The 27,939-nt window shown below is 48.0% G+C and overlaps 1 protein-coding gene across 9 annotated transcripts; it reads right to left on the bottom strand.

Moving 5' to 3' along the window:
- Positions 1 to 561: 561 nt before the first annotated feature.
- Positions 562 to 27,700, bottom strand: LOC133954050 (CREB3 regulatory factor-like). 9 transcript variants are annotated; one of them, XR_009920740.1, is made up of 11 exons: positions 26,686 to 26,983; positions 21,436 to 21,513; positions 20,625 to 20,686; positions 20,396 to 20,512; positions 19,517 to 20,309; positions 14,914 to 15,087; positions 13,591 to 13,780; positions 11,197 to 11,270; positions 7,485 to 7,613; positions 6,950 to 7,356; positions 562 to 956 (listed from the first exon to the last, which is right to left on the bottom strand). XR_009920740.1 is itself a non-coding variant. In XM_062388317.1 (10 exons), exons 3-10 carry the CDS (start codon positions 20,631 to 20,633, stop codon positions 7,250 to 7,252), a joined length of 1,593 nt encoding a protein of 530 aa, XP_062244301.1. In that variant the 5' UTR covers positions 20,634 to 20,689; positions 21,436 to 21,513; positions 27,582 to 27,700; the 3' UTR covers positions 1,130 to 7,249. The 9 variants fall into 9 exon arrangements, 8 of the variants coding, with proteins under 8 accessions (XP_062244301.1, XP_062244305.1, XP_062244306.1 ...); XM_062388317.1 differs by lacking the exons at positions 562 to 956; positions 26,686 to 26,983 and adding an exon at positions 27,582 to 27,700 and having other exon boundaries at positions 1,130 to 7,356; positions 20,625 to 20,689; XM_062388321.1 differs by lacking the exons at positions 562 to 956; positions 26,686 to 26,983 and adding an exon at positions 27,291 to 27,687 and having other exon boundaries at positions 1,130 to 7,356; positions 20,625 to 20,689.
- Between the last annotated feature and the right edge of the window lie 239 nt (positions 27,701 to 27,939).

Genomic DNA, 27,939 nt, shown 5'->3' with positions numbered 1-27,939 from the left:
GTAATAAAAGTGGACTCTTTAGTTTTGTGTTGTGTGAGATGTCCTGAACTTTGACCTTAACGTCCACTCGGCTGCTTCCCACAGGTCAGGTGGATCAGAAACTAATGTGAGTATTCAGATCGTGTACATTTACTCTGTTACTGTACTTCAGTACATTTTTAATGTGATTGCACTTAAGATTTATCTTTAGGGACTTTTCACCTTTACTGCTCCACACATTAGCAAATATCTGCTGTAAACTGGTCCAATCAGCGGGCAGCTAACATTAGACCCCACCTCCTGCCGCCACAATGATGAAGTGTCATTGGGACTTTTATCAAACTGTGAATTGTATTGTTCCTCCTTCGCTGAACCGGATCAGACAGAAGCTAAATGTTTACACATAAACCTGCCGACATTTCCCAAGAGAAATCATTCATACTAACAAAATGTAAATCATAATTTAAAACAAAAGTTGACCACCTACAAAACACCTCAGATCAGATTTACTCTTGTTTTGGAAAAATGAAAATTTAATTTGAACCTTCGAGCTGAAAAGCTAAATGTTCTCATCTGACCTTTAAAGGCATCTAGTGACTGAGTGGAGCTTCTAGCTTTGGTTTGATTCAAGCAGGTTTTGAGGGAACTGCCTCTGAGGGTTCAGACTGGGAATCATCCAGAGCAACAGGGACACGAGTTCAGGAAGGACGAGCTGCAAGGAAGCAACTGGAACTCAGACGTTAATGTCCCTGAGCTCCTCCAGTGAGGCGGCTTTAAAGTGTGAGATCTGACAGATGCACCTGAACCAGGTCTGATCTGGATCCTTCACATGAAACCATCAGAACAAAGAGCCGCCGTCTCCTTTGTTCCTTCACCATCAAGTTATGTAAAATCCACTTTCATCTTAACGGATGCAGTGACGCTCTGTGACCTGGTGGTGGTGCTGTGCAGCGTGTGGGACCTGCACCTCCAGGCTGCTGCAGGATGAAGTGGAGACAAAACACAAAAACACCAAAACACCTTAAATTGAAGTGAGTGCAGTTTCACTTCACACAGACACACACCTGCTGTTTTCTGGAGAATTGTGTTAACGAGCAATTATCAGCTTCGACTTCAGAGGAATCGAGGCTGAACAGAAACACAGCACCGCTTTCTTATCTTAAAAATATACTTTAATACAACAGCTGCATATAAATATTAAAATATACATTATACAGGTGTACAGTACACTCACACAAAACCAAAACAAAAAATATTAGGCTTCTATTTGTACGGCACTTCTTGTATTTTTTTTTTTTCTTTGACTATTTTCTTGTAGGTTACTTACTGATGAAGGAGTTGTACATAAAGATGTGTTAATGTGTTAACAGGTCCAAAGTATTTACTGTAGTACTGTGATACTGACGGAGGGAGGACAGAAGTAAAGGTTGCTGTACAGTATGTGACATGAAGTCGTGGAATGTTTGCTCGTCTCTTGGTTTTTCTTGGCCTCTTGTCGTTCAGCAGGTTTTTCTCAACGCGTTAAAGAACCAGCAGGGACGTGAGTTTATGTGTTTGTTGATTTGTAAGTTTTATTTCCTTCCTTCCCTTAAATTTCATCCTTTCCTGCTCAACTTCCACGATGGGACCTTCGACTCATCGAGCTCGACCGAAACGACACGAGAGCCCAACGTCTGATCTCTGGTGATGTTTCAAAACACAACGTGAGAAACGACCCCTCGCACAAATCTTCATTCATAATATATTTGCGATGACGAAAGAGACGTAAAAAAAATCTGTGCACCGAGTGAAGAAAGTTGAACTTCCAATAAAAGGCAGATTTCATTTTAACACTTTGTTTTACCTCCAGGGTTAAACTCACAACATCTCTTGTGTTAATTGCTGTGTTATAACATGTGTGAAAGTCGGTAGTGCAACACTCCGGATCACAACACACATTGTGTGGTGTGAAGTGCAGCGATCCCACAACCTGTGAAAAGAGAGATAATAACTGTGTTTCCCCAAACGTTGAACTATTCTTTTAAACCTTTAAAGTTTTCATCCCAAATCTTCATGAGTTGTTGAAAGTGATCAGAGTTTATCTCTCTTTTGTTTATAATTTCTTTTATAAAAACACATTTTTTAGATGTGTCATTTCCTGCCAACATCTATTTTTGGAAACAAACAGACTCACAACTTTGGAAAAATGTGAAAATTTGTTCCGAAAATCTGATAAAATAAAATTTATGAAAAAAATAAGCTAAAGCTAAAGTTAGAAAATAAAGTCTACGTTAATCGTCTCTTTCAAGGCGTTGAGGTTTGTTAGAATTGAAATAAAATCCTGATTGGTGCACAGAAATTCATCGTTTTACCCCGGAGCCCCGCCCACTTTAAACCAGGTCAATCACTTCCGGGTTTTGAAAGATCGTCAGAGATTTCTGAAAAACAGACACTGAGCACAGGGAATCGAACGCGATGATAAGACACCTGAGGCAGGAGCTGGAGCATCGGCTTCACTAACAAGAAAGGTGGAGTTCAACCCCCCCCCCCACAACAGCAGCTGGAGACCGGGGCCTCAGGACGAGGTGGGCTCAGCTGAAGTCGTCCCCGGCAGCTGTCAGGAGCTGGACAGGCGGCGGAGGACGAGTTGCTGGACGGGATTCAAAGGTTTCGGGTAAACTCCTGCGAGGCCCCCGGCTAAGTGCCACTTCCCCCCCGGCCTCCTCGGCCCCGGAGACCCGGCGCCTTTGACACCGGAGGAGCCTGAGTGTCTCCGACAATGCGAGCGCTGGAGCAGAGTGGGGACGGGCGCCCGGAGGGCAGCAGCCTCCCACCGGTGTTGGTTTACTGATGGGTCCATTCAAACCCGCCAGGTCCCACAAAGCCTCAGCGCCGCGTCCAGGAAGCTGCTGCGTCTCACGGAGACGGAGACAGAGTGTCCATCCGTCTGACACCACGCCCACAAGCCTCCAGATCACTGAGCTTTGAGCTGGTTCGCAGAAGGAAGACGCTTCATCAGGGACAGCAAATAATCATCACTCTAACAATGTGTTCCTTAAAAAGTTGGAGGTTTCAAATTAGCATGACTGTGGAAAACGTGGAGATTTTCCACCGACGGTCACTTGTAGTGGTTCAAATATCCACTGGAGGCACTAGAGTCACATTTCTACAATAAATTTAATCGTTTTTTACGTTTGTTTGCAGCTAATTTAACGCAGAACATCATAATTTCATTGTAAAGGTTGCACGCTCCGACTGCTGCGATGACCCAAAGAAGTATTTTCCCTTTTCTTCCAAACAAATCTCAACCTTGAAGCTAAACGTCCTCGTAACTCACAGTAGTTAGCAACATGTACGATTCAGCCTCTTGGAGTCATCGTCAAAACCCAACCGGAGATTTTTGGAGATTTTAAAACAAACTCCACCTTCAAAAAGAAGTTACTAGAACAAATTTGTTAACGTAGAAGAGAGCTACATGACAATATTCAGTCATAGTCACAGCGCCACCTACTGGACAGTTTCTTATTGTGATTGTCAGTCACTCACAGGGGGTCAATCGTCGTGGCTTACAGCTTTAATTTGGATCTGGATGTCCTGAAGTGCGTCTGGTGGCAGAAGATCAAACCTTCATGAAGACGCCTGACGAGACGTTTCATCTGCGTTTGTTTGTATTTTATCAAAAACCACTTGTTCCATTTCCGTTGGGTTTTGTGGGAGGAGCCTGTCCCACGAGAGAACCCATTACATTACGGTGCGGATCCAGGACTTAATCTCTTAAACATTGTGAGAAGTTGTTTGACATGTTTATAGATTTCTCTGGGAACCACTTGTGGATCTTGATGAAATGCACATTCAAGGGAACTAATATTTATGAGAGTGTGAAACTTGTTGCAGCTGGATTTAATCTGAGGAGCTGTTGGACCTTGGCTCGGTGACATATCTCCTTAAATACTAAATTAACATTGAGAGATGAACTTAATGGTTAAAGGGAGAGAGAGTGTCCAGAGGATATCTGCACATCGATCTCAGTCGATGTTTATCTGCAGCTTCACTTTCACCCTGGATCCTCCTCCAGCAGCTGAGGGGAATCGAACCTTCTCCCTCTCAGAGAAAAAGGAGGAGTTTTCAGATTGTTTGCTTCTCCCTGTCTCCGCCGGACGGCGACACCCACGAGGAAGTGACTCGCACAAAGATCGTCTTTGTGTTTTTTTGCAGAGTCATTGTCCAAATTATGTCACTGTTGGCTGAGTGAGGCGGGAGCATCACTCCTGTGTCTCTCAGCTGGTCCTGGGTCCACGCGGCTGAAGCTCAGCCTGCTGGGAAACCAGGCCGAGCCGCAGACGTCCATCTTTGGGTCGCTTCAGTTTCCTCCCCTCAGAATATCTGCCTCCTGCTTCCAGGTATCCATAAACATGAGCTTTCTGGGAAACGGAGTCAGGAATGTGAGCGGAGACAAGTGGCCTCGCCAAACGCCGGCCCCTCCCCGGCACAGCTTCACAGTTAAAGGGACATCGCTCCAGATACAAAGAGAACCAGGGCAAAGCGCCGCGGCATCACTTAGAGCCTCGGGAGCATCTCAGTGGTTGTTGTTGGGATCTGTGGGAGGACTGGGTTCCAACAGTTTGCTCTCCAGTTCAGTTTTTGGCATTTCGTTCGATGTACACAGCAGATGGTGCTTCGCCTTACGTAACTCCACAGGAAGGGAAACATCAGGACACACTTAAGCTTTCAAAGAGGAATCTCTGGTGAACCCAGAGACCTCCACCTCCCACGACGCTGACACCCGCTCGCACAACATGTTAAACTCCAGCGATGTGAACAATTGTCTTTGCTGGTTTGCCGCATGTGAGGGCGGCAGCTGCCAGCAGGAGATCCTGTGACTCCGCTGGCAGCGCCGGCAGCTTCCCAAGCCTTGAAAGAGAAGAAGGCGGGGGGGAGGAATGCACGTCTCAGCAGCGGGAAGAGCAGAGAGACTTTCCTTCTGCCGCCCTCAGTGCTGGACTCGTCCCACATCTCGGCCGTCAAATAGAAACCAAAGCAGGTTTTCACCGGTGGCGTTCAGAGCCTCAGTGACATCACAGCTCTGTGCACCAGCAGCAGGAGCTTTCCAGCCTCCACAACACCAAGCCAACACAACAGCTCTGATTTCACACATGTCCCAGAACGTCAAAAAGGAAACTAAAACTAAAACAGGGACTGAACTGCCCTGAACCTTCGTAGAGCGAGGCCTCAGGGAGGTGGAGAGCTTCAGGGTCTGAGCTGCTCCTCCCCAGGAAGTGGAGTTTCCATAGGAGGCGAGCAGCCATGCAGAGCAGCAGCTTTGGAACGAAACCAAGTCGGGAGCTTGTCAAGGTTGAAAAACAAATCACTTATATTTCCCAGAGAGGATGTTCACAGGAACCGGTTCCAGTTACTGTTTTCCACGTTTACTGGGAAAGGAGACGATTTTGGTTGAATTTTTTTGGCTGAGAAGTTGAAACGATTCCACAGAAGCCTGTAGTTTAGTTTTTCTCTCAGGAAAGTCAAGCGAGGCCGAGCTCGGAGCAGTAGTCAGGGGTCAGGTTCCTAATAGGGAGTAGGATCAGGCTAATGACACAGGTCCCTGTGGCTTCACGCTCCAGGCACTTCAGAAAGGCGTCATTATGCAAAACTGCCTATTACAACAATATGTGCCCACAGGTCAGACCCAGTCAGCAGGTACTGCCTCATGCCTCAGGTTTGCATTGCTTTGTGTTTTCGTCAGTAGCACCAATCTGAAACAAACCCGGAGCACGACGTCTCAATCAACATCTGTCTTTAGAAAAAGGAGCCAAGAGTCTTTCTTTCTCTTTCGGAGGATCTCTTCAAAAGGTGCTTAGTCGCTCTTACCACAGTGCAATTCATAGGGTCCTTGACATTTGATGTCCGACAACATTTAGAGACCTTGTACATGTCGGTCTACAGCTTCAGCAGAGACCACAGAAGAAAGGCAGATTTCATCTCAAGACTGACGCCCACTTTGTGGGCGGCGGCTTTGCCAAATAACAACAAAATCATATTCAGAATATTAAAAAACAAACAAATTGAACTTATTTGCTTCTACAAGTTCTACAAGTGTCTTTTTTTCCTCTATTTGTCTTTGCAGTTCAGGAAGGTGCGCTACATATTCAGGTCAGGGGTTGAGGCGAGGGCGGGGGGGCACTGAGGACACTTCCCTTTGTGGGTCAATGAAGCGGCTGAGGGATCTGACACCATCTGGCTCGTGGTGGTAGTGCATTTAGGTGGGGGGGGGGGGGGGGGCAGTGACGTCATCCTTTGAGGACGCACGTCAGTAAACATGGCAGCAGTCAAAGTGCTTCAGTGGGCGTGTCCATCACTCTGCTCTCTTCTTGAATATGAGGACGTGGTTATGGTTGGCAGCTTCTGAGGCTCAGCAGACTCAGTTCTCTTTGGTCAGTTTGAATTAAGGTGCAGTTTCTCTTTCGTTTTGAACTCTGCTTCAAAGTGATGGGGTGTTAAAGAGTGAGGGGGGGGGGGGGGGTAATTAAAGCTCCGAGGACAAACACTCGGTTGGTTCCATTAACAGCTGATCTGGCATCAGGGCCACGGCGCTTGTTGCATATCACAACACTCGCTGACATTTTAGATGCCGATGCAATCTGAATGGAATGCAGTGTTTCTATAGGGAGCCCAGTCAAATGAAAATACACACACAGACACACACACACAGACACACACACACAGACACACACACGCCTCTTTGTTTTCCAGGCCTGGGCTCCTCCCACTTCCTTATTTTAGCACTTCCTCTGTCCTCAGATGCCCCCTCGCCCCCGGCTCACTACCGGGCCCCTGCCGACTACAACCATCTACAAAACAGTGCAATGTCTATTCAGAGGCACAATGGGGTTCAAATACACACACAGAGGGAGAGAGGAACACTGTACACGCTCATACAGTATGTTACATGTCACACACACACACACACACACACACACACACACACACTCACAGACAGAACACAGGATCCGGGACGTCAGCAGCAGCTCTGGTCTGGTGGTGGTGGTGGTGCAGCCGGCAGAGACCGAGCGGTGAAGGCGGCTGCTGATTGGAGGGCCAACAGGGCGGGGCTGAGAGCAGGGCGGCAATTTACTCCCATTTTGTTTACGCTACTCCCCCCCCCCCCCCCCCAGCCTCTCCACCTCTGCTTCACCTCTTCCTTTTACACAGTGAGAGAGTGGAGGTGGTGACGAGTAGCTCGCCCGGGTGTGGAGTAAGGAGATGGAGAGGAGAGGGGGGCACTGGGGGGGGGTTACCCAGCTGCCTCGTCTCCGGCCCCCAGCGGCTCCTTGCCCTGGTTCTGACTGGCTCCCAGAATCCTCTGCACAAAGTCTTTGGTCCGCCCGGCGACTAGAGGCCCTGCGGTGTGAAGGAGAGAGAGAGGGAGGAAACAAACCACACGACAATAAGCTTCAGATCCAGATCCAGATATGATACAAGACACTGTTCCCATCACTGTGATGCTGGTTGTGTTGGTTCCGTCTCACCGCTGGACTCTCGGAGGATGTCCTCCAGGCGCTGCGTCATCCCCCGCTCGTCCGGGTCCTCCTCCTCGCTGCTCTCCACTCGTCTCCTGATCACCTCCTTGATCCGCAGCAGAGCTCCGAGCAGGTTCTCTGTGGGGGGAACCAGAGAAAGACCATTATCCTCTCAAAACACTAACTGAATTCCACCGGGGAGAAGACGCACGGTGCAGAATCACTCAAATGAGTTTGATGATTAAGATCTTCTCATCAGTCCAGCTGCAGACACCAGCTGCCCGACGGCTCAGGTTCCTACTCTAACACGCCTCCTGGTTCTTCGGCTCTGAGCGCTGCCAGGAGAACATGTTGCCTTCACTGGCTCCTGAGCCTGAACGCATCCTGTGTGGACACAGATGGATCCGTTAAGCTCGGCTCACGTGTCTGACAAAGCTCCCAGCGCCGGCTCTGGGTATCTGACTGTTTTCACTACCTTCATCGAGGGACACAGTTTGTTTAGTTGCGTAAATAAATAGATAAAAGTGAGATTCTGGTCCAAATGACACATCACGATTCATTTCTCAAAAATTAAAACCACGTTTCCCCAAAACCCTGATGCCTCATGGGACGAGGGCGTTTGTTTTAACCATCGGGAGTCAGAGATTACGCCAAGAAAGAACTGAGATACAATCATTTAGGAATAAAACTGATGATGGAACTGATTCTGCTCCAACAAGCTGAACGAGGGGGGGGGGGGGGGGGGGGGACTGAGCAGAGCTGGATGAGAGAAGAGGAGCCAACACCATGAAAACACAAAGCAACTCATATTGTTTGACCTTTAAACTTAATATTTCCATTAATTTGAAGAGTTGCACAACTATAAAGAAGTTAATGTCAGTGACCACAGCTGTTTATTTAGAGTTGGTGTTTAGTGGCTGATATTATATGATTATATAATTATGTTTTCACCCTTAAAACCTATATTCACATATTCAACTAAGAAAATGCTTAGTTGGGGATGTTTATCGTTCTATAGTAAATAAACATTTCCGCAGCTCCACCCTCCTCTTCCTCCTCTTCCTCCTCAGTCCTGGCTGAATTAGGAGCCAACGAAGAACTCTTCAAGTGTTTTCAGTGGATTCGAGCTAAACACACTATTAAGAGATTCTTTTGACATTTTCAACCATTTCCAAGGGGAGAATTATTGAATCTTGATAAATGATGATCTGATAGTCACTATGAATGCTTCTACATCTTAATTCTCTAATAAAGTCGCTCTCCTTCCGTCTGTCTGGAGAACAGGATTAATCTGAGCTGCTGATGGTGTGAATCATCAGCGCCCTCTGTGCTGCTGGCTCCTCCCCCTGTGGGGCCATGTGACCCGATGGCGCCATGACACCCCTGATGTCAGCGTGCTCTACTCTCTCGTTTTGTCAAGCGCTCGTCTCAGCAGGGAGTGCGTGGGTGGTCAAAGGGCTATCTTCAACACACACACACACACACAGACACACACACACACACACACACACACACACACACACACACACACACACACACACACACAGACACACAGAGACACACACACACACACACACACTTCATGATGTCAAGAGGCTTCCCTGCACTGGCACTGACTTGTTGTACAGCGCTAAGTGAGTTGTATAGAAGCCAAATTACACTGACAGAGAGAGAGAGAGAGAGAGAGAGAGGGAGAGAGAGAGAGGGAGAGAGAGAGAGAGAGAGAGAAAGTGAGAGTTAAAAAAAAGGAGAGGAAGAATAAAGAGGATCATAGGAGGGAAAACGGAAAAGAAAGGCTGTGTGAGGTTAAGCATGCATGCGTGTGTGTGTGTGTGTGTGTGTGTGTGTGTATTGGTGTGTGTGTGTGTGTGTTGGATTCCTGCCAGGATTTCGCGGGAGCCACAAGTAAAGTAATGAAATGAAACGCCGGGATCAGGAATGACTGGAATGTTAAAAAAAAAAAAGAAAGGAAAAGAGGACAAAAGGACGCCGGCTGGTGATTGGTCCGGCTTGAATCGAGGGACGAGGGGGCGGGGCCAGGAGGGACTGGTCGGTTATCAGAAAACAAGGTGAAGTCATCCAGCTCAGGTTTTACCCTCATCAGGGTGTTTACATGGTTCTGCAGCGAGCCGGGGACTATCGGCTTCTCACTGGAACAGGTGACAAGAGGGTTTCTCCACCGTGTCAATCAGATGGAGACTGGAACATGCATCAGCCCCCCCCCCCCTCACAGTCACCAATAGAGCTGCAGACCTGGAACTATCACAGATGTGCAGCAGAGGATCCACAGTTTATAAGCAGCCTCAATCGTGGTACAACTATGTCCACGTGAACATGATGGATTGGGTGCAGATCCAGAACTGTCGGGCTGTCGGTGGAGGAATGGAGTCCGTGTGACGTCAGACCTGAAGCTGCAGTCAGTCAATCAAATGTCCTGTCAGTCACTGGAAGCTACACAGCCATTAACACGGCAAGGTTTCAGCAGAACAAGTCAAAATCTGTCAGTTTCCACAGCTGGAGACTTTTTCTCTAAATGAACACGGTTCTCTCTCTCTCTCTCTCTCTCTCCTCTCTCTCTCTCTCTCTCTCTCTCTCTCTCTCTCTCTCTCTCTCTCTCTCTGTCTCTCTCTCTCTCTCTCTCTCTCTGTCTCTCTCTCTCTCTCTCTCTCTTCCAGTGGTTTGTTAAATTGGAGCCGAGACTGAAAGAAAGACTTTCTTCTCGTGTCAGAGGGAATTTAAATATATTTATCAAACATGTTAACCTCCAGAGAAGGAGAGTGAAAGTGTAGCGTCATTCAGCAAAGGCCACATATTTCATACAATCAGAGGGAAGTATTAAATTACTGAACACATGTTTCACACACTCCCTGATTTGATGCGTCTGATGTCAGATGGTATTGACGGTGAAAATGCTAATCGGAGCTGGTTTTCCAGGTCTGGGTCAGTTTATAGAGATCGAGCAGAGGGAGGATGTTTCACCTACTTGATGAGTTTGTGTTATCAGTTGTTAGGAACGCTCGTTTTCCTGAATTACAGACGTGTACAGTTGAATCCGTCATTACTACATTTGGGTTTTCTTCTGTTTTACACGTGTAACTTCAGTGATTGATGAAACGTGGATGACCGACACTCTGTGCTCTCCCTGTTCAGATGGAGGACTGGTTGTTGCTGGTCTGTTAATGCTCTGGACTCCCAGTGAAGTGGGTCACCGGAGGGGAGCAGCTCTCGGGTTGGCTGCTCCTGTAATGCGGCCTAGTTTCCTTCGATGAGTAAACAACACTTCAGATTTTTCTCCATTGACTGAGGAGGACATGGAGTTTCCTCTGAGCAGTAAACAGGAGAACGCTGCAGGACTGGATGACCTGAATCGTGTCCCAGTTATCAGACACAGATCTTCAGACACCACAGCTCCGCGTAATAAACCAGTTTATATAATACTCCATTCATGTGTGAGTGTGTGGGGGGGGGGGGGGGGGGGCACGGTTAATGTAGGAAACTGCAGGAACATCGATCGATAAGGAAACCTGAAGCATACTGAACACGTTGAGGGGAATGTTCAATAACAGGCTCCGTCATGCAGATCTTATTTTCATATTTCATAAATACAACCTGACACTTCTGAGTTATTTAAATGAAGCTTGGTTAACCCCACAGGAGTTTTTATGATTTCCTCGATCCATAAACACAATCCTTCAGCGTGTAAATCATCTGAGGTACTCACCATACTCCTGGTTGAGGCCCCACAGCTTGATCTTGTTGGCTTCGTGCTGGGCCTTCTTCTTCAGCCGGCAGGCCCTGGAAACAGGAGGGAAAGAAACCGCCGTCATTTCTCTGGAACAGGAAATTCTGCTCTCGTATTCCCGTTCTCCACATGAGGCCCTGACTGCGCCTGCTGGCTCACACCGCGAGCAGCTGAGGAGAGGATGCATTTCCAAACCGTGAGGCTGAAACCTCCGGGAAGCGTTTAGCTCCGCGACCCTGAAGGGACACGGCTGCTTCGGATTCACAACATTTGGGGGTTAAATAAAAAAAAACGCGGCAGCGAATGAATCAATCATTGCACGTTAAATATTAATGCATCTCATGGGGACTATTCTCTACACACACATTTCCTGCAGCTGTGAGTCAGCTAAATGAAACTTAAGGAAGCAAAGTACTCACAGGCCAGTAATGTTGGACGGATTTCCCCCCCCCTGTGTTCTTCTGCTGGTTGAAATGTTAAATTATGCCTCAGCCAGGTTTTTCTATTTGCACCACACTGCCGGCTGCTCCGGGGCGGACGACCACTGAACAATGAGCTGTTCCTTATCACCGCAGGGACGGAGTCCACAAAGCACAAAGGATCTTCCAACATGTAACCAGAGGTTTTTAAATTGGTAACAGCGTTTCCCTACCTACCCACTGGCCCCTGGATCCAACAGCCCTTCCTGTTTTGACCAAAAATAAACCCCAAAGAAGACTTTCGCTGTGATGGACTGCCCACATCTGCAAATTGATTTAATTGGTGCACGGAATGAGATGAAACCAGTGGTGGCCTGAAGGTAGGAAAACACACTCACCCAATTGGAATCCTCTGGTACTTGCATGAGCTCGGCAAATGGCCACAGTGGTTTTTCTGCAGAATGCTTTGAGGTGCATCCAAAATATGAGAATTCTTAGAATCGCTGAATAACAACATGCTAATAATTGGTTCTGCACGCGTTAGCCTAGCTTAGAATGCACCTCGTTGAAAATGTGCAGGGGGCGCTATCAAAGAAGGGCTAGCTGTAGCGGTCGGGCTAACTGCTCAGTTGGCTTTTTGCTTTATATTTATTTGTGTTATGATTAACTTCGCGAGACTAAGAAGGTATTTAAAGGTTGTTTAAAAGATGCTAACATCGATGGAGCTCGGCTCACATTTCCCTTCTGCTAGCATTTTAGCTACGCTCGGTTAAATGAAATGAGAGAATTCACCGAAAGTGGTTTCCAATGTCTTGACTTCATTTTAACTCTTTTAAGTTTTCGTCCTTGAGGCACGGAGACGAAACCGATTCTAAAATGATATTTCCCAAAACAACTGATCACATCGTCAGTGACCAGGACGTGATCTCTTCACCGTGTGTCCCCCCCCCCACGCCGCGGCCTGGTTGTTTTCGACAGGAAGGTCCGGAGGCGCTCAGGAGAATCCCAGCGCTAACTCTGACCGGCTCTCGTTCAGCCACAAGTCCAACGGTATGAGGAGAAGAGAATACACACAAAAGAAATTCCTGCATATTAGATTGAAACGTGAACTCAGGACCAACGATAAACATCCTCCTCCTCCTCCTCCTCCTCCTCCTCCTCGCTTCACGGCTTCAGTCTTTTCCTTTCAGTTTTCATCCTGAATTTTCTTTATCTCCGCGCCAACTTTTTATCCGATTGTGTGTTTGTGCCGTGTTTAATATACGTTTGGAATAATAGGATATTCCCAGAGTCCCCCTCCTATTTAAACTGCCTCCTTCCCTCTGTGTTCTCCACCTCCCCCGACAGATGAACTTCATATAACCCCTCTCTCCCTCCTCATCTAATTCCTTGTCTACCTCCTCAGCCCTGCCCTGATTTCCTTCTATTCATCCGGCCTTCCTCATCTCATCTCCTCCGCTTCCCTCCATCCTTCCTTAATTTACTCCACCATGATAATGTCCTATTCAAATTTTCAAATCATTTATATCGTAAATCTTTTAAATGTCCCTAACTGCAAAAGGACAACGTGTCCTCGGATGGTTGGTGTCCGGTGAGGTTCACCGTGTTTCTCCCTCGGAGGGAGTTGAAATCAAAATGCTTCCCGACACGTCAAAGAACGGCACCGAGAATAAGATCCTTCGATTTCAGATTCGATAAATTCTTCCCTCTGTGCGTCCTCCAGAAACAGCACCAGAAGGTCGACCGGTTAAAAGCCCCACATGTTTGAAAACCGAGCTCGACGCGGCTGAAGACCAGACGGCAGATACCGAACCACAGAGTTCTCTTCTTCTTCCGTCTCTGCAGATCATTCTCAAACACTGAGAACTTCCCTCTGACGCCTGATAAATCCCCAGAGAGTCTCCGGGGGGCTCTGACTCTATCGGGGGGGGGGGCAGCGGGTGGAGTCTAATACCTGGAGGCCAGCTTGTTCTTCTCCTTGCGTGACCTGGCCCGGGCCATGGCAGGCAGGTCGTTGACCGGCCCCATGCCGTCGATGGCAGCGTTGAGCTTCTGCAGCTGCTCCCCGATGTTGTGCAGCTTCTGGGGGTTCGGCGTGAGGTCGCTGGCGTCCGTCTTGCGAGCTTTGCGGCGTCCTTTCTTACCTGGACGCAGGGACACAAGAAGGAGCTCACCATGTTGAACTCTCTTTCAACTCCCCCCATTACCCATAAACAAATGAGTTTATTGATAGTTATTAAAGGTGCATTTTTTTTGTTTATATTTAGCACAGAAATATTTTCTAAATTCAAGTTCTATATATTTTTGGTTATAATTGTGTTTTCATTTTATTCATGATAAACTTTAAATCTAAGAAGATCTTAGGAATAACTGGTAATTTTTTAAATAATTAATTCAACCTTTATTTTAAAATAAATTGAGGTAAAGACCTAATTTACAAAACAGCCGAGTAGAGAAATAAAACATTCCAGGACAACATAGCAAGAATGAGAATAAACACAGTACAAAAGTTTGAAAGTAAAAAGGATAAATATAACGAAACATCCACACTGGCCTGGTCCAAATTGATGCCGTGCAACCAAACGTTGGTATTAAAACTCACTTAATCTCAAGATGTTGTCCAGATTCCAGATGCTACTCTCACTGCTCTGTCACGGAGAAATGTGTTTAAATGGAAACGAAGCCTCGATGTGGTTTCATGAAATCGCTCAGCTACTAAATCAAAGTCCTTCGAGGCCTGAACCTCTGAGACGAGGCGGCTGCAGGAGATAAACCTGAGCTGGGTGTTGTTCAACGTTCATTTTGAAGAAGAGCAGCAGTTTGATTTGATTGCATCGAGTCCCATGAATGAACTGACTCACACAGGACACTGGTGCTGGCAAACTGCTGCAGACACACTTGTTAGGTTCTTATCAGAGAGACACTGAAAACTTGATGTAGAAGTTGAATGTAGGCCACGCGCCCGAGGGTCCGGATCCGATTTGTGTCACAGAAGACGGGAAGAGAACCAGGACGATTTGCAGCTGCAGTGTGGAAAACAACTTCTGCTGCCAACGAGTCCCTGGATCAGTTCTAACTTCACTTCTCTGTGTTCTCAGCTGAATTCACTGATTCAGGAACGATCAGGAAGTAAATCTGCTTCGTTTGTTTCACTCAAAATGTTAAATACGAAGATTTCTGTGGTTTTTTTCAAGGATTTTATCTGATGCAACTTTCAGAACTCCCATGATTTGATGATCTTGTTCCACTGTTGATCTCTGGGTGTGTGTATCCTCACCTTCTCTGCGGTACAGCGTGCTGGGTAAAGTGCTGGAGCTCCAGGACAGGGACCAGTGGACGTCCCCGCCCAGCTTCTTCTTTGAGGCCGACTCTCGGGCTCGTCGGTACTCCCAGAAACACCGACGCTTGGCCGGCCGCTCGCCGGGCTGCCTTGCCGGCTCCGCCTCCGCCTCTAGAGGAACAGACACACAACGCTCTGAGGTTTGTGCTCCGATGCAAACGCAGCTGACTACTTTACAACTGGGGCACAGAACTCTTGGGAATTTCTTCTGGAGTTTCAGTGGATTTTTTGAGGGGAAATCTGCATCAAAAACTTTTAAAGTGATTTATAAAACAAAAACAAAGAACAGAACTGTATGAAGAATCGGAGCAAAGCATAACTTTTCTTATTTTAACTATTTTTCTGGTTGGACCAATAATAAGTTTAGTTTGAGATAAAATCATCGAGATTTATCCTTTGAGAAATCTTATTAACAGCTAAAATCATATATTTATACTCAACATTTAATTCCTTATACTCAGTTTTGTTTTTCACCTACTTTCTCTTTTTGATTTTGCAATTTTTGTTTATTTTTTCTCATTTTATTCATAGTTTTATTCTCAAAAACCATTCCAGCCGTTACAGAGTTTACAAACAGAGGAAGTCAAGTCCAGTTCCCAGTTCCTGGTGACTCATGAAACCCAAAGTGTTTCCAAAACATAGACTTGAAAAGTTAAGGAGCATTTTCTTCATTCTTTCCTCGGTTTCGTTTCTCATGAAACTTGAAAACACAAAATGTCTCATTCCGTCCAAACAGCAAACAGTGCATCAGCTGCTGATCAAAGCTGAGACCTCATTCTGTCTGAGTGATAGGAAGTAAATCAAGTAACTCGTTTTCACTAAATCATTTGATTATAAAAGAAAAACAATTTAAGAATTGTAAAAATCATCACATCACAAAACGTTTCTGTTATTCTTGACTCTGTCTCTTTTCCTCCTTCTATTTTGTCTCTTTTTATCCATGTGCAGAGCTTTGTGTCTCTCCTTAAAAATATATATATAAATAAAAGTTATTAACATTATTGTTATTATAACCAGAGTAATTCATCAACCAGAGTCGGAGTCAAGGTTTTTTCGGATTAGAAAAGCTGTGATTTGTAGATAATTCAGTTTGTTGTGTTTTAATGAATACACACTGAAGTCACTGTAATAGATTGTTGAGTAAAAAACTATTACTGCGATAATTGTTGTGATGGCTCAGTTCCACCCCCGCCTGATTTTCAAACAAGGAAAAACCCTGAGAGTATAAAAAACAATCCTCTGACCTGGATCCCTGAACCACAGTCAACGACCGTCCAGTAAAACCATTAAGATTCAACTCTGACCCGAAGGCCGACCAACGAGCCGCAGACGTCACCGAGAGGAAAACAAAACCCCGAGTCTGCAGCTCAACTCGGTTACTTCAATGTTTCTCTAATGTTTCTCTCCGGCTCCGTCGCTCTGATCTCCTCTGATCTTATCTGGTGTTTGTATTTCAGCTGAGAGCCACACAGCTGAAATACACACACTGTACAAACACTGTCCACTGCCTGAACTGCTGACCCACTAAAAGGTTTGTGATTATACATTTTTGTTTAACGCTTTGCAGAGTTGAATGCATTGTGGGTAAAACGGCCATATCCATCACAGCAGAAAAAAACAGGTTTTAAACATCGGCTGCATTTGTTTTGTCTCTCGATGGAAAAATTGTTTTCAAATATTTAAATCAAGCTCCGTGTTTACGATCCGGACAAATGTTCAACGTCTCCCGGTTCAGAACCACGTGAGATTCTGAACCAGCCATAAACCATCTCCCTCCAGTTCACCATTATATCGTGAAGAAAACAGAGTGTGATCCATCAGCGGGGGGGGGGGGGGTGACAGCCGTGTGTAAGACGTTAAATTGTGAAATATTCGACAGATGAGGCGTGATCATGAGTGACAGGTATTACTGTTGGCGTTTGCCTGGTATGGAATCAGGCTGTGATCCCTAATCCACAAACACACGCTGCACGTCCCGACGACAAAGCCACCACCAGCTCCAGAGACACACACCTACACAACCGCACACACGTCACACAAGATTAGCCTCAGCCGCACACAGCCACCAATAATGTCATCATAAATAACACAACATGCAAAGCTCCAGCAGCAGGAGGAGGAGGATGTCGACTCTCCACATCCAGAGAAGTTTAAACAAGAAAGAAATTATAAAAGTAAAACCACACCGACAGTTAATAACCATGGAGGCCGATCGTCGCCATTAGACGCACAAACACACACACAGACACACACACAAACACACACAGACACACACACAAACACACACAGACACAGACGCACACACAGGTTTATGTAACATCATGTCATCTGGTCCAGTTTGCAGTGTGCGTCATTGTCTGTACTCGCCTCAACTCAATCTATTGATACATATACAAACACACAGACACACACATTATATATATGTATATATAAAGTATATACATATATTCACATTAAATATATGGATATATATACTATACACATACCATGTTTATAAAACAGTAAGAAAAAGACATCATGGAAGTGAGTTGTGTTATTTAGATATATATATATATATATATACACAGTACACACACACACACACACACACATTTTGCACACAATGGTTTATCAATCTTGTTTCAACCTCTCCACAAACACACACACACACACACACACACACACACACACACACAAACACACACACACACACAAACACACACACACACACACACACACACACACACAAGAATCAGTGACCCAGCCCTTTGCTGCTGGTAAGTACAACTTGACCGCGCACACAACAACACACCACAACAACACCAGAGAGCGACAGTGGAAATCTGACTCCGACGGGGGTTTGAGATTTGTCTGACCAGCCTGAGGACGATCCGACCCAGAGAGAAGATGCTAATCCCACATCTCATGTATTTATATATATATATATATTTGTGTGTGTGTGTGTGTGTGTGGGCGTGTGTGTGTATCTAAAGTGCATGTTTACAGTTCATGTCCTTTCGTCTGGACGTGAATTCCCCTCCTACATCCAAAGCGTTTCTCTGTTTCTCTGAGCTCATCATCATTTGGTCTTTCAGGTAGTTTCCTCACTTTAAGAAACTTTGGCCTCGAAGTCTCACATCCTGAGTTTGTTCCTGTTTATCAACGAGCAGGTTATTTAAAGTAAAACATGTGTACTCTAGTGATTTACTTTTAAACTTCCATGAAGTCAAATTAAAGCTGTAGAGGCTGAGATCTCTCGACCTTGAGTCTCTAGGATTGGTCCAGCTCCACAAACACTGCAGCCCAAACTTCCCACAATGCAACTGGATACGCGTTTTCCATTAGAGCCGCCTCGTCTGTTAATTTCCATAACTTTGCATTTTTAACTACTCGGTTTTCAAAGCAGTTTTTCAGACGTTATACAAAGTTCATCTTCTCTCTACAGGCTGTTGATGCAGTTTCTGCTTCTGACGAAATTCACCACGTTAAAACGATCAGGTATCAATCCCCTAATTGTCATGACTTTATATCACATGTTTATTTTTACACAGATCTGCTTTCCCTCAGCAGATTCCTCGAGGAAGATTCTTATTCCAAGGCTTCGGTTTTATAAATATTCAGATCATGATTTTCCTTTTCCATATTCGTACATAAAAGACCCGTCATCCATCTTTACCGTCTCAAATCACTTCATCACATTATTTTAACACTCAAGTCAGAGTGTGTCGCCGCCATCTTCAAGTTTTCACTTTAAAAAATGTGAGTGACATGCTTCTGATTATTAGCAGCGTGTGAATGCAAAGTAAGAAAGAAAGGAGGTCAAAGGTCAAAGCTTCAGCACCAGGACCAACAATGTTTCTGACTGATTCATCTGTCAATCATATCACAGTTCACAGAGACGACGTCACTCAACCGTCAGATCAATATCACATCAAACATCCTCGAAGCAAATGTTTCTCTTTGATAAATAAACTCACGATGTTTCATCAATAATCTAAATCATCTCAGATTCAACCGACTGATTTTCTGTGTGAGGTTTGCAGCACGTGTTTTAAATACAAAGACTTAATGAGGCGTGACGAAGCTGAATGTGTGAAAACCAGCTGGACAGTAACGTCTGTTTAACAATCTGCAGCAACTCTCACACCCTGTTAAAGACACAACCCCCCCCCCCCCCCCCCCAACACAGAGAGGAGCAGTGCTGCAGCCACAGATGGTTTTTAAATACATGAAGAGGCTCCAGCCCTCAAAGCCGTTTCATAACTGTAAAACTAGCCACCGCGGCGGAATGCTCTCCGGGAATTACACCCGCAACTCTGCTCTTTAATGTGCCTGGGCTCAGCCAAGCCCGTCAGAGGAGGCGGGCTGAGGTCTCGCTCCTGGACCCGGGACCGAGGAGGCGGTCTGAGGTCTCGCTCCTGGACCCGGGACCGAGGAGGCGGTCTGAGGTCTCGTCTGGACCCGGGACCGAGGAGGCGGTCTGAGGTCTCGTCTGGACCCGGGACAGACTCAGAGATGTCCTCCCCACTCACACACAGACACACTGGAAAGCACAACTCACCACATTCAGTTTCTGAGGAGCTGGAGAGTTCAGCTTCCACTGCCGTCTCCTCCTCTCCCTCCTCCTCCTCCTCCTCCTCCTCTTCGTCGTCATCCTCCTCATCCTCTTCCTCATCCCCCTCCTCTTCCTCCTGCTCGTCGTCCTCAGTTTTAGCCTGGCTCTCCTCCATGCCCCGCACCTCCTGCTGCGTCTCCCCGGCTTGCACCTCCTCTGTTTGACAGTTGTGACCGGGGGCTGTTGCCGGCCCCCCCCCCTGGCTGAGGGAGTAGTTGTGCTCCTCGCTGCAGTGCTCCAGGGCCAAACCTGCCGCTGCCACAGCAACCGCCTCCTCCTCCTCCTGCGCCACCTGATACACCTCCACCGTGCGCTCCCTCGACCCCCCCCCATCCTGACCTCCTCCGGATGCTCTTCCTGTGACACACAGCTCCCTCCCTGTGTCCGAGGCAGCAGATAGGCGCCCCTCCTCCCTCCCGGCGGCGGTGGCCTGGACTTCCTGGTTGACGGGAGGCGCCGCGTGTCTGCAGCTCCTCCTCCTCCGCTCCTCTTCCTCCTCTTCCTCCTCCCGGCTCCTCCCCCAGCGGCCCATCAGCACGGCCTCCTCGGAGCAGGCTAGCAGCTCCCCCCCCACGCCGAGGCCCAGCTTGGTGTAGCGAGCCATCTCGTCCAGCGAGGACACGTCCCAGCGCTCGGGGGGGAGGTCCTCCCCGCAGCCCCCGTCGTCCACCAGGTCGCTTAGCAACTCAAAGGGCCGTTTCCGTGGCGATGCCGGGGAGCCGAGCATGAGGAGGACGCTCTGCGGAGGACAGAGGGACCGCGTATTAAATATGAATCATAAACACATCCCAGAGGAAAGAGCGTCTCCGCCTGGCGTCCTCTCACCTGGTCGTACTCGGTCCTGCCCCCTTGTGGCGACATGGCCAGGGGGTAAGGGCTCAGCAGGCCCCTGTGGCCCCCGTAGGCCTCGCCAAACACAGGCTCCATCCCATTCATACCCGGCTGAGAGGGAGGAAACACACACACACACACACACACACAGACACACACAACCGTGAGAACAAGGAATCAGAGGCGATGGGCGAGAACAGCTGCAGCTTCACTCCTGGTTTACCTGAGGCATGCCCGAGGCAGGAGGGCGTCAGGTCGCGGTCACAACGTCACTTCAAGAGGGTTCTGCTGAAAAGAACAAGATCAGGCTCAGATCTGAACATGGAGATGAAAACGAGGAGGAGACGGGAGAGGAGGAGAGGGGTCGCGACAAAAAGACAGCAGAGAATTGAAAGTGGACAGGAGGAGGAAGAGGAGGAGGAGGAGGAGGAGGAGGAGACGGGAGAGGAGAAGAGGGTTCGCGACAAAGAGACAGCAGAGAATAGAAAGTGGACAGGAGGAGGAAGAGGAGGAGGAGGAAGAGGAGGAGGAGGAGGAGGAAGAGGAGGAGGAGACGGGAGAGGAGAAGAGGGGTCGCGACAAAGAGACAGCAGAGAATAGAAAGTGGACAGGAGGAGGAAGAGGAGGAGGTAGAGGAGGAGGAGGAGACGGGAGAGGAGACGGGGGAGGAGAAGAGGGTTCACAACAAAAAGACAGAAGAGAATAGAAAGTGGACAGGAGGAGGAAGAGGAGGAGGAGGAGGAGGAGGAGGCGGGAGAGGAGAAGAGGGCTCGCGACAAAAAGACAGCAGAGAATAGAAAGTGGACAGGAGGAGAAAGAGGAGGAGGAGGTAGAGGAGGAGGAGGAGGAGGAGGAGGAGGAGGAGGAGGAGACGGGAGAGGAGAAGAGGGTTCACGACAAAAAGACAGAAGAGAATAGAAAGTGGACAGGAGGAGGAGGAAGAGGAGGAGGAGGAAGAGGAGGAGGAGGAGGAGGAGGAGGAAGAGGAGGAGGACGAGGAGGAGGAGGAGGAAGAGGAGGAGGAGGTGTCTTACCGATGGTAGAGAGCTGTGAGGGTCAAGGGGTCAAGCTCCTCTCACATGTCGCGGCCCGGCAGCTCTCGGCCTCCCAGCCTGGAGGGGGGGGCAGCACAGGAGGAAGTGAGACACATGTTCAACAGAGGCCACACGCTAAAATCATACATTAATCAAACCCACGAGTTATTAATAGAAACATTTCACAGGAGTAATTAAAGAGTTCTGTTCCGTTGACTTGTTCCCACATGTCGTGTTAGTGAAGTGGAACATTCAGAAGGCCGCCGCTCTTTTCTGTTTGTTCAGCTTATTGTTGATTACATTAGCCGGCCAGCGCTTCTATTAATACATCCATTTATCTGACATGAAACAACATGCAGAGGCAGAAATGTGGGACATATCACTTCCTGAGAAAAAAACCTGCCAACCAGCATTTCGCTGTGTGGAGCCGCGTTCAGGCTTTTGTGCGTTCACAACGTGGCTAATTGGCGTCTCGCGCTTGTGTGTACGTGTTGTTACGATCACAGGCTTCATCAGAAGAACACGCTGGTGTTTGATTTGTTGGAAAACGGCTCGAGAAGCGCCGGAGGATCGAGTCTGGAAAGATGAGCACGAGGTTGAAAATCGGATCGGAGCTTCAGTAAAAGATCCTCAGAGGGAATCAGCAGCAAAGTTAAAACTCAGAAGCTTTTCTCATGAACTGCAGAGTCCTGAGAAAAGAGTGGAAAGGGCAGAAGAGGAGGAAGCTGAAATTCTGAGTAAATGTGCAGATTCAAACTATAACGTCTCTCAGTAGAAACTGAGGTCCCCGAGATAAGAGAGACACAAGCAGACAGAGATTTCTGGCATTAGTAGATATAAGATTCAACCCAACGCCCCTCAGTACTTGACTTTGAACTATAGAACACGTTATGTTTAAAAACAGACTGGTTGATGTTCCAGTGCCTGGTTTCCTATCCTCTTGAGCCCCGGACTCCAGATTAGACACCGTCAGAGACTTGAGACCCAAGGAATGCAGCAGCAGGAAAAGTGTCTGAGTCCAAAGCAGTTTTCAGACATTAACAATATTCTCCGGAGTCTTGGACATCTGAAGAAGCAGCTGGAACATGTGGGAACGTCCAGGCGAGGGGGCGGAGCCTGTAGAGCAGCAGGAGGCCGGACTTGAGTGTTGTTGTTTACAGCTCCTCCACACCGACGTCGGGCATCATCACCAAAAGCTCTGGAATCTCCTCGTCTCTCCAAGTGGACATCTTCGTCTTCAACGTGTACGGCTCCTCTTCTTCATCCCGTTTCATTCCCATTCCAAAGAAGTAGGACATTATCCAGAGGGGTCACATGCAGCCGCTCTGGATAATTTCAGGAGAAACTCCAGAGTGAGGTGAATGTCTGAAAGCAGCAGTAATAAACCAGCAGTGTGTGTGATGATGGTGATGAAGGAGCACAACACACAGTGACTCACTGACTGGTTTCTAATGGTTTCTGAACAGAGCAGCTCTCTGGCAGAACAATGAGCTGTATCAGGTTGTGGATGAACTGGTGAGAGGGAATCAGTTCATCATGGTTTTGATCTCAACGAGGAAAGAACCAAAACACAGCTTCATCCTTTAACCTCAGCAACATGTCCTCCGAAGAACCGCTCCTTCCACCCCGCCCAGTACGGTGAAACTCAACCAATCAGGTAACTCCTGCTCGGGGCGGAGCGCTGCGTCGGATAACGTTTGTGAACCCCCCCCCGCCGAAAAAAGAAAAATGAAATTCTGCCTCAGTGAGGAGGAGGAGGAGGAGGAGGAGGAGGAGGAGGAGGAGGAGGAGGAGGAGGAGGAGGAGGCCACAGAGCAAACTGCTGATCAGACCCGGCTCCTTTCAGACGGGGACATGATGAAACACAGAGCAACACACACACACACACACACACACACACACACACACACACACACACACACACACACACACACACACACACACACACACACACAGCAGAAACAATGCAGACTTGCTGCTCAGTACCTGTGGAAAGTAAAACCAGGGGAATCCAGTTCACGCTGGCCCGGGATCAGTGATTGGAGAACAATGTCCTAATGCGTTCTCTGTGGACTGACCTCAGGAACACAAGAATGAGGAAATGAGGACTCGCAGAGCCGATCTGACACTGCCTTGGCGTGCCACATGGAAAACTGGTATTTGGCACGGGGAGAGTGACAGCCAGCTTCCAACCTTCTGTGTATACAAACACTGATCTGACACGTACAGCGTTTTTCAACTCGATAGACGGCTGGAGCCCGAGCAGAGACGCCGGCGAGCTGAACAAACGCACAAAGGTTTCCGCTCTTTATCACGAAGCCACAGCCGCGGAGCCGGGGGTTTTCACAGAGGATGAGCCTGTGGACATTCTGTGTCGGTGCTTCGCTTGTACCAACTTGCTCTGGTGCCAGTTCAGGGTGTTTCTGCTCTTATGCCACAAAACAGTTCTGATGTTTACACGCAGGATAAACTCCGATCCACCTCCGGTTCTGTCGGTTTGGTTCAAACGTCTGGACAAAGTCACGTGTCTCAGTTTCCTCTCAGACTCTTTGTCCCGGCGCTGAGACGCGTCTCGTCTTTACGAGGGACATTTACTCAGTGAAACCGATGCAAACACATTCTTGTGTCTGTTTGCTCCCACTGCAGCTGATATAGGAGCCTGGCATGCCTTCCTGGAACAACAACCTTTGTGTTGGTTCAACATAAGGCTTGGCCTCGCTCACACACACACACACACACACACACACACACACACGCAAACACACACACAGACGGGGAGGACGGGTAGCAAAAGGAAATTGCTTCATCTCAAACCACCGTGGGTCAATAACCACCAATAACCATGAGCTTTACGTTCGCTCCTCTGTAAACAAGTCTCTTCAAAGCAAAGTGGCAACACAAACGCTTACACAACGTCACTGACAAAGCAAACACACATGCCAACATGCACGCTGCGCCCACAACGTTGTGGTGGAGAGAAGTTAGTGCAGGACACACGACACTCTTCAAGTCTTCAAGCTGTGTTTTCACCAAACAAACCCTGATATGAGTGAAGAAACGATTCACAGGATCCTGACGACTGTGAAGATCAAAGGCAAAAATAAAATCGACCTCTTCAACCCGGCAACAACCGGTTATGAAACAAAAGGTTGTTCAGACGAATTCAATTCATGCCACAACATATCCTCACTGGCTGCTTTGTGCCAGAGCCCCGGCTGGAGAGCGTTTCACCACAGACCTGATGTTTACCTTCTCCAGTTCAGATTGATGGGTTCATTGTTTGGTCCATGAAATTAAATTAAAGCTTTAAAAAGCTTGTTTAGTCCAATTCAAAGTCTCAAATCCTAATTTTACTCAATTAGGTAATTTTCCTCAGTTTTACTTCATAAAAAAATGACAAGAGATGCAGATTATTCTTCTCAGAAATAAAAATCTGCAAATCCACAAACCTTCTTACGTCTGACAAGTTTAAGATGTTATAAAAATACTGAGCTGGTTCTTTTTCTATAAACACTTTCTCATTATAAACTTAAAACTGCAAATAAAAGTGAGTAACTTTACTTTATCACAAGTATTGTAGTGTTTTTTTTTTTATGTATCTGTCAAATGCAGCATCACTACTTTCCCAGTGAACTGTAGTTTCTGTAAAGTAACTTTCAAAACAAAAGTAATAGAGTATGACTTGTAAAGATTCATCTCCTCCGGACCATGAGGCGGATTCAGCGGCTGGTGACCAGACAATGAACCTTCAGCAGCTGAAGGCCTCTTCAGAAAAGAAGAACTAAACCAACAACCTTTCGGTGTGGGAACAGGTCAGGGACAGAGAGTGAGACGGGGGGAGTAAAGAGCAGGAGTTTGAAATAAAGGCTGCGATGGAGGAGCGCGTGGCCGAGGCCAGCGAGGAGGAGACGGGCAGCTTGTGAGGAGACGATCTGGCCGCCGGTCTGTCTGAGAAGCCAATTTACCAAATTAAACCTCCACAAAGCTCCGTGTCGCCTGGCAGATCTCCCGTTCGCCTCCGGGGCAAAGAGAGAGGCCGGATCCGGGGGAAGAGGAGGATAAACCGGACCTCAGCGGCCGGGATGCGTCCCCTCCGCCCCGCTGCCTCTCTCCTCCCCGTGTCCTTGGAGCTCCGGAGCGATGGAGAGAGCCACAGTGGCCCCGTGTCCGCCGCCCCTCGGCTCGGCTTCCCTCGGCTTCCCTCGCTCCCTGCGCGGCCACAACAATATAAAGGAATAACACAAAACAACCCACGAGTGTAACACAACCATGAGGTGGTGTGTGTCCGCACAGCTTGACCCAGCAGCGGCCCCGAGAGCCGGAGCAGGGGAGGAGAAGGTGCCATGGTGGCAGCCAGTGTGTGAGCGTGTGTGTCCTGCATGGCACCGCGAGCACCGGAGCCGCACTCCCCGCATCCACAGCCTCGAACACACATCCACACCTCGTGCGTTCTCATCCCCAGAAAGAATCAAACAGACGTCCTTACCCGAACGCAGCGGCCACGCGTCGGGAGCCTCCGAGACAACAGGGATCCTTCCAGCGCACAGACAACAATAAAAAATGGGGCGCAGCTGGCACTGCCACCGGATGTCCAATATTAATTGTGAGCGCGGATTGGCGAGCGTGTGGATCAGGATCCGGCGTGAAGCCGCTGCAGGTGCCGATCGAGTCCCGCGTCTCCCGCAGCCGCCTCCGAGGACACTTCTGTCAAATAGTGAAGAAGTTGAGGCGAAGACGTGAAGCTGCGGACAAGTTCGGCCGCGGTCCGTCCACCTGCAGGTGCTGCTGGCGGCTGCTGGCGGTAGTGTCCCAGCTCCAGGTCAAACTGGGAACCAGCACGAAACGAAACATTCTACAGATAATAAGAGGAGCAACGCGCCTCTCACTGGGATGAACCGCGCGTAATTATGCGTACAAATATGGCACATGTGCGTAAAAATGGAATATAAGTGTCTGAGGTCGGGTTGTAGGAATATCAAGAAATATGAAAAACGTGATAATTACTGATCCCAGTTCCAAAGCGTGTTTTCATACTGGGACGCCTCTGACACCAGGAGCCGTGCGTGCAGCTGCGGGTAAATCCGTGTGAAAGTAGCCATTTTAATCACAGAACACGGAAAAAAGACTCCATATGGTTCTGCTGTGAATCTCCGTGGAGACCTCCGGAGTGAAACTTGACGCAAACGCGCGTTTCTCCGTCCGGCGGCGGAAGAAGAAGCAGCGGAGCGGCGGCGGCGGAGCGGCGGTTACCTTAGCGCGTGTCCTCGGATGTCCCCTCGGAGTTAAGGCTCCTCTGGACCGGGGGAAAATGTCGGCCTCGGCCTCTCCGGGTGATTTTTTTTTTTTTTTTATTGCTTTATCGCGCAGGGGAGGAAGAGGAGGAAGAGGAGCCCCCCCCACCCACACGGACACACACGGCCGCGGCTCCGCGCGTCAATCCCGGGTTCGACCCTGCGCGGCCACATGCAGGAAGTTGGGCCGGTACCGGGGCGGTGAGGCCTGTATGGCGGACACACGGGACACAGGAGACGGTTGAAGGGACCGCGGAGCAACCCCCCCCCCCTCCTCCCACTCTCCTCCACAATAAAAGCGGCCGTGTCTCCTGTGAATCTCATTTCTTTATTAATAAAGTTTAACGGTTTGTATCACCCCCCCCCCCCCCTCGTGTGACATGGTGTCGTCCGCTGGGTTTTTCAAAACAAGACACTTTAAAACCACTTTGTTATTGATGTAGAAGAAGAAACACATGTACACACACAGAGGGTGTGTTGCGGTGGAGGCCTAGTTCCGCTTTGTTGCTGTTGTTCTGTTGTTGTGTTGTGTTGTTGTAACTGTGTTGTGGAGACCTAGCTCACCTCAGTTGTTGTTGGGTTGTAGGGGAGGCCTAGCTCAGCTTTGTTGTTATTGTGTTGTTACTGTGTTGTTATGTTGTTGTGGAGGCCTAGCTCCACTTTGTTGTTGTTGTGTTGTTGTGAAGGCCTAGCTCCACTTTGTTGTTGTTGTGTTGTAGTGAAGGCCTAGCTCGGCTTAGTTGTGTGTGATGTTGTGTTGTTGTGAAGGCCTAGCTCTGCCTAGTTGTGTTGTTGTTTACCCAGTCAGTGGCGGTAGCTACGTGTTTAAAGATGGATGAAGCAGTAGTGACTGACCTGAACAAAGTGTGTCAGCTTTCGGTGGACCTGTGGGGGGTGATGAGGATAGTGTGTTTGTGTGTGAGTGTGTTTGTGTGTGTGTGAGTGAGTGTGAGTGAGTGTGAGTGAGTGTGTGTCAGTGAGTGTGTGCGTGTGTGGGTGTAGGGGGGATGGGGGGTGGAGCTCAGAGTAATCCTGTAGACCAGCTGTCAAAATAAGAGATGAGCGAGTCACGTTTCCGGCTGAGGGGGCTTCAAAATAAAAGTTAATATTAAGATTAGGTTTTTCTGTTAGATAAGAAAATACTTGAAGGCAGAATATTAATGCTCACTTTTCACTACAAAAATATTGTTTATGTAGACATTGTAGGTTGTAT

Source organism: Platichthys flesus, chromosome 5 (genome assembly GCF_949316205.1).
Source record: "Platichthys flesus chromosome 5, fPlaFle2.1, whole genome shotgun sequence".
NCBI lineage: Eukaryota > Metazoa > Chordata > Actinopteri > Pleuronectiformes > Pleuronectidae > Platichthys > Platichthys flesus.
The sequence above is the reverse complement of the archived record's forward strand: the minus strand, read 5'-3'. Positions and strand labels throughout refer to the sequence as shown.